This window comes from Falco peregrinus, chromosome 1 (genome assembly GCF_023634155.1).
Source record: "Falco peregrinus isolate bFalPer1 chromosome 1, bFalPer1.pri, whole genome shotgun sequence".
Taxonomy (NCBI): domain Eukaryota; kingdom Metazoa; phylum Chordata; class Aves; order Falconiformes; family Falconidae; genus Falco; species Falco peregrinus.
In genome coordinates, this window is record NC_073721.1 from 90,630,297 (window position 1) to 90,642,617 (window position 12,321).

The 12,321-nt window shown below is 39.8% G+C and overlaps 1 protein-coding gene across 3 annotated transcripts in view; it reads left to right on the forward strand.

Annotated features, from left to right (window-relative positions):
• The first annotated feature begins 2,669 nt into the window (after positions 1-2,669).
• Positions 2,670-12,321, forward strand: part of VRK1 (VRK serine/threonine kinase 1) — a 37,831-nt gene continuing 28,179 nt past the window's right edge. Inside the window, exons 1-3 of one of the 3 annotated variants that reach the window (XM_005230582.3) lie at positions 2,670-2,820; positions 9,366-9,524; positions 11,013-11,068. In XM_005230582.3, the coding sequence (XP_005230639.2) occupies positions 9,371-9,524; positions 11,013-11,068 (210 nt within the window). In that variant the 5' untranslated portion in view covers positions 2,670-2,820; positions 9,366-9,370. Of the gene's footprint in view, positions 2,821-2,921; positions 3,114-9,365; positions 9,525-11,012; positions 11,069-12,321 lie in introns of those variants that run through there. The other 2 variants (XM_055811652.1, XM_027777072.2) reach the window with 2 other exon arrangements.

The window sequence follows — 12,321 nt, forward strand, 5'->3', positions numbered from 1 at the left end:
GCCTGGTGGAAAGGGACCTGGGGGTGCTGGTTGACAGCCGGCTGAACATGAACCAGCAGTGTGCCCAGGTGGCCAAGGCAGCCAACAGCATCCTGGCTTGTATCCGAAACAGTGTGGCCAGCAGGACCAGGGCAGTGATCGTCCCCCTGTGCTCAGCACTGGTGAGGCCGCACCTCGAGTCCTGTGTCCAGTTTGGGCCCCTCACTACAAGAGGGATGCAGAGGTGCTGCAGCGTGGCCAGGGAAGGGCAATGAAGATGGTGAAGGGTCTGGAGCACAAGTCTTATGAGGAGGGAGGTTGAGGGAACTGGGGTTGTTTAGCCTGAGGAAGAGGAGGCTCAGGGGAGACCTTATCGCTCTCTACAACTACCTGGAAGGAGGTTGCAGCGACGTGGGTGTTGGTCTCTTTTCCCAAGTAACAAGTGATAGGACAAGAGGAAATGGCCTCAAGATGTGCCAGGGCAGGTTTAGATTGAATATTAGGAAAAATTCCTTCACTGAAAGGGTGTTCAAGCACTGGAGCAGGCTGTCCAGGGAAGTGGTTGAGTCACCATTCCCGTAGGTATTTAAAAGAAATGTAGATGTGGCACTTAGGGGCATGGTTTAGTGGTGGACTTGGCAGTGCTAGGTTAAGGGTTGGACTTGGTGATCTTAAAGGTCTTTTCCAATCTAAATGATTCTATAATTGTTTGGTCAATATTTGCCTTTCTGATATCTAGTCGAACAATTGACAGTATATGGGGAACATCTGAGAAAAATTGTATTCACTTCAGGTTTGGTTAATACTTGAAGGATTTCTAGCTGTATCAATATTAATACAAATGTATCCAGATTGGCTAAATAAAACCCTATCCCTTTAGTGTATAGAAACATAATATATGAAAGTCCTTGCGCTGATAGTTTATTGGCAGAATCTTATGATTTTTTTAATAGAGCCAGGATTAGTATATTGAAACTGTACTTTTTGATTTAAACTGAACTGGTTATTCTGGCTCAAAAGAGAAAAATCTGAGGCAGAATGAGGTCCAGGTTTCTCTCTTCATATAAGAAAGATAATACATTTTGGCCAAATTTTTACATGGGATAGAAGAATTTATTTTAGATCTCCATAGCTTCATTGTTAAGACTCTGTCCAGAATGACATCTTGAAGGTCAACTTTTCACTGAAATTTGAATAATAATTTTTTTTAAACTAAGTACTAGATTCTAGTAAATTAAAATGGGATTAATGTGTAGAAATTAAATTTCTCATTTTCTCTATTGGCATCTTAAAATGGTTTCACAATCCCAGTAATCTGATATTAAAGACGATGGTACTTCAAATGAAATGGTATTATGTGTGATAGCCTCATCCATTTCTTTCAAACAACCTTTTGGTCTTTCCTATAAGTGGCAATACTCTAGAACATTCAGAATAGTTCAGATTCCTGAACATCTGCAGGAGTACCTAGGATTTCTAGCATATATTTCTGTTATTCCTAATGTAGCCCAGGTTTTCATGGAAATCTTTATGAATACTGTCATTGTGAACATACTATGGAAAGATAGTTCTTTGGTTTAAGCTGTTTAATACCTCTAAACCTGCAGCGTGTGAAGATGGTGGCCATGAAAACATAATGCTTTTCTTAAGGGTTTAAAATTCCCATGAATTTAACAAAACAAAACCATTGTCCTTTTATTTTCCTGCCTCATCCCATAAATCCCCTGTTTTGGCCTGCCTTTAATTTTCCAGGCCTGTCTCCTATGTCACCGCTTGGCAGAAGCAAATGTGGGTGTGCCCATACTTGTACCCAACAATAAAAGAAAGAGGTGTCAATGGAGCACTTAGGGAAATGGTTTAGTGGTGGACTTGGCAGTGTTAGGTTTATAGCTGGACCCAATGATTTTAAAGGTCTTTTACAATCTAAATTATTCCGTGATTCTTTGATTCTATGTAGTGATACCAGATGATTGGATCAGACCTGCTAGATGAACCAACACCATGTGATTTGACTTGAAGAAAAGGAGAGGAAAGAGAATCAGAGCAGTCAGAATCCATGCTGACCCTACAAAGGCATGGGCTTTTTTCCATAAAGTTTTGTAATAATTAATTTTGCAGAATGTTCTTGTGTACTCTGAACAACCTAAGTATTAGAGATCCCATTAAAAAAAAAATAAATCAGTCAGGACTAATTAAACGCAGACTTTGCCAAAGGGCAGATAAAAAGCTTCTTTGGAGCAGGGAAAACTCCATCAGTAGATAGGTAAAATCAGTAGTAGGGTAAATCAGAAAAGGTCTGACAGTTAAGTATGAAAGTAGGTAAAGTCAGGACGTATGTAATGGTATGTAATGAAGTAACGCACAGCTGCAGGCTCTGGTGCTGCGGTGGCTGGAGGGGTCAGTTTTTGCCTAGGCATCTGTTGCACAAGATGGATCTTGCCTCCTGGAAACCTGTGTCTTGCCCTGTTTCCTGAACAGGGATTATCACCACACGGCATCAGCCTGACACTGGCATTACTAAACTTATTTCAGCTTCAAACGCTGAGATTCCTCACAGCTCCCCGGCGAAACACCTCAGCTTTTGGCGCGCTTTGGCGCGGTGCCTGCTGGGAAGTGTAGCCCGTTCCCGCCGCCGGCCCCCGCGCAGCTCACGGACTGCACTTCCCAGCAGGCACCGCGCCCGAGGCGGGGCGAGGGCGGGCGGCCGTGGCGTGGCAGCCCAACGGGCGCGGGCGGTGTTGCCAGGTGGGCGCCGGGGCGGGCGGGCGCTCAGGGCCCCTCGCAGTGCGGGAATTTCGGACAGGGCGGAGGGAGCGGCGGCCGGGCCTGGGCACGGAGGAGGTATTTGAAGCAGGCTTCTGCTTTTGTGGTGTAGTTTTTTATTTTAGGAGGCAAGTTTTGGGGCGCTGTTTCTCCTCCCCTTCGGCCTGTTGAGCGTCCCCGGCCCTTCTGGCGGGTTGCGGCTGGGTTTTCCCGCTTCCCTAGCTAAGGAGGCTGGTGGTACCGCCGGGGCCTGCTCGGATCTTGTGCCTCCCTCGCGGGTGGGGAGAGCACCTTCCCCGCTTTCTCCTGACCCAGCCCGTGGCGCCGGAGGCATCTCGCTGGGTCAGCAGCGAGGGAGAGAATGGGGGGAGGTGGGTATGAGCTCCCCTGAGTTTCACCTTTGGGGTCTGCTGCACCCACATTCCTCTGCCTTCATGGGCTGTTGGCTCTAAAGCTGCCTTTGGTGGCAGGGGCCTCAGTTGCTTTCTTTCGTGGTTATTCTTTTTAGCTCTAAGACTAGGTGGGGTAGGTGGAGTGAAAGCTATACTCGGTGCACTTAGAGGTTTGTCGCTTTCAGGAGCATCCAGGTGTGGCTACCAAAAAAACTACCATCTTGGTTGGGAGGCATTCCTGGGTTTTGTTTTAAAGTAAACGTAATTGGGTTTTTTTTAATACAAACCTACAAATCACAAATTAAAATCTTCAATATTAGGATCAGGACAGGCCTGTTGTGTAAGAACGGGGCTAAGCTAGTTTTTGTCAGTGGTTGTGGTCTCTCTTCACTTCCTTTTTTTTGCCATTCTCCTTCCTTGTTCAAAAATTACACAATTGCAGGTAGGGTAAACCCTGTATCTTCTTTGGTTTTCAAGTTGTGCTTAAGCCTTCTAGTAATTCATAGGGAATTTATAGGCCCTTCTTATCATGAACAAAAATATAAAAGCTGTTGTGAAGCGTTCTGTAGCTATTGCCACGTCAAAAGACTTTTGTCTTCCTCTGTAGGAATAAGCTGTCCACTTAATTTTTGGGGATAATCCCCAAATGATGTAGGATTCCTAATGAATTTCAGAGCTGTTGATTTTTATGCAGTGTGCCAAATTATCAAAAAGCCTTTTAAGTGTCTAACTCCCATGCATAGGTACTTCCTGTTGGTTTGGTGGTGAGGTGATTTGGAGTACAGATGATTTTGTACCTTAAAAAGTTCACTGTACTCTTTATTGCAATAACTCTCTCGGTGATGCTCAGGGTTTTCAGGAGAACCTTAGTAACACAGTAATTTCTCTTGTAAATGCCTGTTTCCTATTTCTGAACAAGCTGTATTCTGGAATTTTAAAAAGTTATTGGTGTGTTTGAAAAAAAAAAATAGTCTGTTTGTCTTATGATGAAATGCTTCCCATTAATTGCAGTCCACCAATGTACATGTATTCATTTTGTCTAAAAACATATTTTCCTGTTTACTGGGGAAAGAACCCTAGTACCTCTTCTACCATACGTACCATTATTTGCCATATGTCTTAATAGCCAGGAAGTGAGATTATAGCAGCAGTCAGAAATGTAACACAATGATAGACCAGTCAGTCACAGTCCAACTTAAGCAAGAACATGCTCACTATCTACCTCACTTGGTATTACAAGTCAGTGATACTTCAGGTACTGCTTTGGTGGTCCCTCATATGAAACAGTTTTACAGTTTTCAGAAGTCTTAAACCGTCATGTTCTTTCCCTGCCACTCCTTGAGCAAAAACTTGCTTTTGTTTTCTGCTTGTCTTTATTTCTTTTTTTTGCAAGCAGTTAGATGTCTTGCTGTGGCTGATGAACACTGTTAATGATGCATAGATTTCAGGTCTTGCTGAGCTACCTGTTTACAAAGAGGAGCACAGGTTGCCAGCATGCCTTCTCTGTGTTGAGAATGAAAGTAGGTCCTACTCAGAAAAACAACTATAAAAATTGCAGTATCCAGAGAATAAAAGAACAGGATCAGGAAGACACCAGTCTGACTTGACACACAGCAGAAATACTTCCTTCAAAATAAGTTTGATTTACATTAATTTCAGAGTTATTGGGAATGGCTGCCAACAAAAATTGAGAAGTGGCTATTCATATTTATTGTAAGAGTTCAAGTATCGCTAGAGTAGCAATGATTGCAGACAGCATTTGTAAGAATAATGCCACTAATAGCACTATTGATGCAAAATTGTCTATGTATCTCAAGTACAGTGTATTCAGTTTCTTCCAGGATGTTTTATTAGGGAGAAGCAGGAGAGATAGCCTTTGTGGTACTAAGAGGCTTTTGGAGAGAGTTTAGACAAATAGACTTCTGTTATTCATACTTGTTAGTAGAAAAATCTTTGTTTTGAGCATATTGTAGCCATATAAAACGCTGCTGTTTACAGTCATGCACCCTGAAAATTGTTCTTGTCAGATACCTTGGCTAAGTAGGGTCAGGTCTGTTTGATACTTGAATGATAGTACAGTACTTGACATCTATGGCACTGTTTCCAAGGACTTCAGCATGGTTGCAGGCAGTAATGAATTAGCTTCACAGTACCCGTGGGATATAAAATATTTCCATTTACTAGTGGGGAGAAGTAATTGAGATGCAGGAAAGTTTAAGGTGTTGGTTTTTTTTAATTTTTTGGTATGTGTGTGTCCATTTTTAAAAGTGATTTTAGGGAGCAGTATGTCTATTCCAGTTGTGCAATATTACAGTAGGGACCTCTACATCATGCTTGCTAGTTTGTAGGTTTCCTGACAAACCTTTCATGTTTGCTGTATCATGAGTTGAAAAGAAGACAGAATGATAGAATTTGCACGAAGATGTAATTTTCTTTTTTCATTATATTTGGTGGGGTTTGTTTTGCCCAGTTCTATTTTTTCTTGTAGAAAATTTTTGCAGTCTCCAGGTGTCTGTGGTTTCAATCAATAGAAGATCCGTGAATGGATTTATCCAAATAAATGGGAAAGCATGTGCAGCCATTGCTTAAATATTTCCATGGATAACAGCTTTTTTGCAAAAGAGTGAGTGCTTAGTATTGTGCATGCTGCCCAGTGAAAGCGATCAGTGTTTGGAACCTATGGCCTACTGATAGTTTGACCAACTTGTAAGTAGGCACAGTGCCATCTTAACAGACGGATATGAATATAGACAGCCAAGAAACCATGTATGTGTATCTAGTGTATTTGTTAAGGGCAGGGTTCCCAGCTGGGGACGTTCAAACTTATGTCCATTTTGAATTTTTGCTTTTATGGATAAAGGGAAGTTGTGATTAATTTTTATTTTTTTTTTAACTAAATACCTTCAGGCATACAATTACTGACCACATTAAATGAAAAAAGGAATTAAAAAAAAAAAAAAGGGAAACACCAGCTCTTTCTTTGATACTCTTGAGGAGCTATTTTAAATAAACTTTATTCCCTTTTAACCAAGGCTACTATCAAGAGACTCACTGTGAGTGTCAAAGATGTGAAGCATATCAATAGTTTTACTTCACTGACTTGCTAGTTTTATTGGAACAGAGGCTACAAATTTTTCTTTTACTGGGCAGCAATCTGTCCAGAATTCAAACACCTAAGCGCATGTGTCCAAGTCTAGCTGGAATTGTAGTAATTCAGAGAGTCAAGGGATGCAGTCCTTCAAGCCCTCTTAATGTCTCTTGTACTGTTCTTAGCTTAAGGACAGTATGCTTATTTTGTATACATTTTTGTACCCTTTAGATGATAGTGAGTGTGATGTTGTCCCACATCTGAGTCATTAAGTAACACTGCTGATTTTTGCACTTTGGGTTTCTCCTTATCTGAGTCAGTCTTGGGGCTGTAGGCTTCTGGTTTATTATCCCATTACCACTACAAATGGTTTAAGCCTGTCCTTTGTTTTAATCTTTTTCTTGATCTGAGTGTCCTGAGAAGCTGCTAAAAGGTTGACCTGTTCTTGTGGTATCAACAGTCCTGCCACTCTTTGTTCCTTCTGGCACTTTGACACCATTATGTTCTTATTGGTATGGTCCTAGCAGAGCTAGCTGGAATTGCATTTGGTTTTTGGAAGTGTCATTTTTCTTCTGTAGAAAATTTGGAGGAAGAACCTTCCTCTAAGACAGTACAGTATGTATCACCTTGAAGATTAAAAAACCCCACAACAAACATTGAAGAGGTATAGAGAGAAGAGTTTCTTGAAGATGGGGTATGGATAGAGCTGTGGGTAAAGTTAGCCTTAAAATTTAAGTGTAAAATGTCAAAACTGTATCTTGATTACAGGGAAGAAGTATCTTGATTACAGGGAAGAATGTTACTGTATAGAAGTGGAAATATGGGAGAGTAATGCAAAATTAAAACATCCTGTTTTGTGATAATGAGGAAGCTTATGCAGTGTAGGTATTGATGAATACCAGTCTCTTCCTGTGATGTGGGTGTTTTGTAATACCATTTTGTTGAAGTTTTTTGTTTAACCACAATAGGTATTCGGATGTGACACTGAGACTTTTCTCAGATTAATGAGGACATTGAAAAAGCAGAAGTTTTCTTTGGCATGGACTCTTACACCTTCTATTCTGTGTTTATTTCTATATTGAATGACTGTAGCGTCTGCAGACTGCTTGCAGCCACAGTCCAGTATGGTCTGACTAGGTTCTTTTAGATCTTCTTGTACGAAGGGTGTAATATTTAATGTAAAATTTTACTTATTTGAAGGTAGTTGATGCTATATGAGATTTCTGATGCAGGAGAGTGTTACAAAATATGCTGAAAACAATACAAATGTAAGTGGTGTTGGGCAAAATACAGCAATTGCAATACATGTTTTGGCTACAATACTGATGTGATTCCCTTTGCTGGTCTGTGTAATATGCTTACTGTCACAATGCTGGTGTCCCCACTTACCACAAAAGGATACCTTGGTTGAAACCAGCTCAAAGTTGTTGATCTCTTGCAAATTCTTTTGCTGGTTGTTTATTTTTTTATACTCTTATGTTGGGCTGAGCCTCATAGTTACTGGCCTGGCTAACTCGGGAGACATTTACGTATCATTTGATCCACTCCAAAATTTTGAGCTCCACTCAACTGTTGTTTAGCTATTACCCAAAACAAAGGCCACCCACCCGTTCCCTTTGTGTTGAGCTAGAGAGCTCCTTTGCATTATTTCCAGAGCTCCTTGGGCGTGTCACTGTGCCCATCTTGATGGACTGTTCCATACATTGTTGAGCTTTTTTCAGTGACTTTCCACCCCAAGGGGTTTGGTGAGTCACAGCTGCACACTTGAGTATTAGCAGACAGAATAACATTTTCACGGAACTCGACAGTTATTCTTGCATTTAGTAAGTAGAAAAATGAGTATGAGTTGCTCTTTTCAGATGTTAGTTGGGTGATAGACATTATTTGGGGAAGAAAATTTCCTAAAGATACTACCTAGTCAGAAAAGAGACTTGTAAAGTGGGGAGCACTTTTGAAACAACGCAAACTAACTTGTAGTTACGCAATTTTCTATTTGGGAAATTTAAAAAAGTCCTAAAGGAGCATTGGAACTAAAAGAGGAAAATTGATGTTAAGTAACTGCATTTGGCTTAGGCTTATTGAATTTTGTAGCTAGACTGGGAAAAAGTTATTTTGCTATCCAGAAACTTCCTGAATTTGTATTAATACTCCTTCCTGCTTCCCCACGCAAAATAAAATAATACTATTAAAATCTCACCAATCAGAACCATATCTTTTAGAAAATTCCTCTGGCTCTGTTTGTATGACTTTTATCTTCACACTTTAGAAGGAAGGATCAGTTCATTGTAAAACAAATCATGAATGTTTTTAATGTAAAGAGATCCAGCGCACTCTTTGCCCTATTGTGGCTGCATATTCAGTAAGTTATTTTCCCAAATGAAACTCTGACTGCTAAAAACTCAAAACATTTATTTGCTCAAAATGCGGCCTATTCTGCAGAAAGATGCATGTGTTTGGTTCCTGAGGGCTTTTATGTTATTTCCAGAACTATTGCTTACCTGAGACCTGAGGCTGGGAGAAGGCAACAGTAATTTATTTACATTTATGTTCTCAAACTAGGTAGTTGTGTGCTAGTTTGATGATGATCTATTACATGCTGCCCTGTGAACAACAATGTTTCTGTTGCATGCAGTTATGTAGGAGAAAAAACCCCATTTGAATGGCTTAATTTTTTTTGGTATTTTTTATAGCTAAGAGGAATTCCTCATATTATTAATGAAGACTTAGACTATGTGACACTTCTTCAATATGCAAGTTTCTTTCCAGGAAAACCGATGAACTTTATTTCAATAGTTTACTTTTTTCCTAAGTTTAGACCTATGATTTGTTGTGATTAAGTGCAATAGATTCTGAGATTTTTTTCTAGCATGTATTATACAGGGTCTTCTAATAGGTTTCTCTTGTGAAGATTTTTGCTGTCAAATTTTTATGTGATGCCTGGAAAAATTAGTTGGTTTTCCACTTAGAATTCATGCCAATAAAACTACTTACTGTATTTCTTTTAAAGTATTTTTGTAGTAACAAATTAAAACTTAAACAATCCATACTTTTTCATGCTTCTAATAAATTTCTACATAAAGTAAGTCTGGCTAGCGTGTAACCTCAGCTTTTGTTTTATTTTTCCTTCCCTCCTCTCCCTCCAGGGAAAATGCCTTATAAGAAGACTGCTGGAAAAAGAGCCCCTGCAAAAAGGAAACTTGCTGAAGTGTTTGCTCTGGGGGAGGTTCTAGCAGATACATCAAGAAAAGAATGGAAATTAGGTATCCCTATAGGGCAAGGAGGCTTTGGACGGCTATATCTTGGTAAGTGTAGTTATCTTTGATAATGCTTTAAAATGGAGAGGGAGATGTTTATCCTTATTCAAAGCAATGAAAAATTGAACCTAAGTTAGAAGTGCGGAGTGTCTTCAAGTGATCTTTTTTACTAGAACCTTAACTTAGTTCATGGTGTTGGAAAAAAATTCCAGGAGCGCATAAATGGTCATTGTAAGTACTGTGGTTGTGTGAGATTCCAATGGTAGTGCATTCAATTTTTAAACCAAAATCTTTATTACTTTTTAGCAGTGAAATGATAGTTTAGTATTTATTTAAACTTGATTTCTGGTCTGGCTGAAAGAAAGTATTTTCACATGAGTGTCCTTTTCACAAATTCTGAACTGAAACTGTCTGTCCTGTTGAGGCTACTGATCAGCCAGTATTTTGGCTGGTTTTGACTTTGGTGTTGCTTGTGACTTTTTCATTGCTTTGTGAACTTATGACATAAGTCATATACTTTTACCAATGCTCAAAATAAATTGAAATCTTGGACTTTACAGTTTAAGGCATCAGCACAGATCTTGGTTTGCAATGCTGGTTATTGAATTGAAGGAAAACTTCTGTTAGTGGATGGTGTTTCATACTTAGTATCTCTGTTACTTGAACAGATGAAGAGGGGTCTTGAGAATACCTCAGGGAGTCCAAAAAACTTGATTGCCCCTATTAATTTTCCACACAATTTTGAAGGGATGAAAGTTAATGTGATCATGACGGTAAGGTTTTTTGTTGCTATGGATTTATGATCTGTCTCCTCTTGGTGAAAAAGTTGCACTGAGTTCATAGTGAGTTGAAAAAAAAATTATTAATAATCTATCCTGATTTCAAAATGAACAGACTGCAGCATAAGTGGATTAAGAAGGAAAACAAGACCAATGGGTGGCTTCTTGCCAAAGCAGCTGCCCTCTACTACCTATTCAGCCTTGCTCAATAAGCTACTACATTTACTGAGACTGGAGTTCCAGCTCACTCAAATTGTGCAGTTCTTCATGTTAAGATTTCTGGCTTTGTACAAGCCAAATCGTGCTTTCAGTTTTCCTCCCCATCATTAGCACAAAGCTGTGCCCCTGACTGTTCCTGTACTTTGTACTTGCCTAACTTGCCCTTCATACCTGTATCGCCTTCTGTCACAAATATCAACAGCTTAGTGGCAATGGAAAGTCTCTTTTGCATGTATGACATAGCAAAATAGTAGAGAATGTGTTTTTCGTCTTTGTCCACTGTGTATGTTCATCATAGTCCTGGAAAAAGAAAGTAATGCTATTGACTAGGAAAAAGTTCCTAAATAATAAAAAAGAACTTGTTTATTTAGTAAATTGCCCGTTTTCCTCAAACAGGAGGGAGAATGCAAGACCATATCCATATAGAGTAGTTCTCTTACCAGAGAACATACAGATACATGTTCACATCAGTACTTAATTGCTTTGTTGTTTGTAACTGTATGTTTTATGACAGTTTCCTCTCCTTCCTTTTTAACAGCTGATGTTAATTCTTCAAAGTCAGTTGGCGGTGACGCACCTTATGTTGCAAAAGTGGTAAGAGCATTTGAATCTTTACTTCACAACTTGAAAATGTTTGTTCTAGAACAGCATGTGTAATTTAAAACATCTTCTGGCTGAAAATAATACAGTTGCATAGTGCTGTTTAAAATAAAAGTAAGTGTGGTGATATAGAAGAATGCTGCTGAGAATTGGGACTCCTCTATGAGGGTGGATAATGGAATATCAGCAAGTTGGAAAAGGTTCATTAAATGGATCGGATTCTGTTTCATTTGCTTCTTCCTGTAAACAGCCCAAATAACACAAAATGAATAAAATCTGGCTAGATTTTGGAGAATTTATGTGATTCAATGGTGAGTCTGTGTGAACTGTTGCTCACCACTGGATGTAGGTAAGCTGACAGATGGCTTGGGAGTAGAAACAGAAGAACTTTGATTCCTGAGGTCCCAACAGATATGAAGTCCTTTGAATAGTTTATCGTAAAATACATATATTCTAATTTCTGTTGAATTAAAATGGCACTGACACATAATTTTTTTAACCTAATGATTAGAGAGAACAAAAAGCATTGTTCATAGCTCATTTTTAGCCCATTGTAGCAAATCAGCAGACTCTTTTTATTAGTTGAAATTTTCTTGGTTTTAATCTTAAAATAAAAGAGTTACTTAACTTGATTTGGCTGTAATGGTCTCTTCCTAAGTGCCATGGTTGTAATCCTGGTTTAACTAAGCACTGCACCACTGCTCACTTGCTGCCTCCCCCAGTGGGATGGGGGAGGGAATTGGAAGGGTAAAAGTGAGAAAGCTTGTGGGCTGAGATAAAGACCGTTTAATAGGTAATGCAGAAGCTGTGCATGCAGGCAAAGCAAAATAAGGAATTCATTCACCGCTTCCCATCGGCAGGCAGGTGTTCAGCCATCTCCAGGAAAGCAGGACTCCATCATGTTTTCATGGTTAATTGGGAAGAGAAATGCCATGACTCCAAACATCCTCCCCTCCCCTTCTCCCAACTTTATATAGCTGAGCATGATGTCGTATGGTATGGAAAAACCCTTTGGTTAGTTGACGTCAGCTGTCCTGGCTCTATTCCCTCCTAACTTCTTGTACCACCAGCCTACTGGCTGACAGGGCCCTGTTAGAAGCAGAAAAGGCCTTGAATCAGTGTAAGCCCTGCTCAGTAATAAAACATCTCTGTATTAGCAACCCTGTTTCCAGCACAAATCCAAACCATAGCTCCCATAGTGGCTACTGGGAAGAGAATTAACTCTATCCCAGCCAAAACCAGGACAC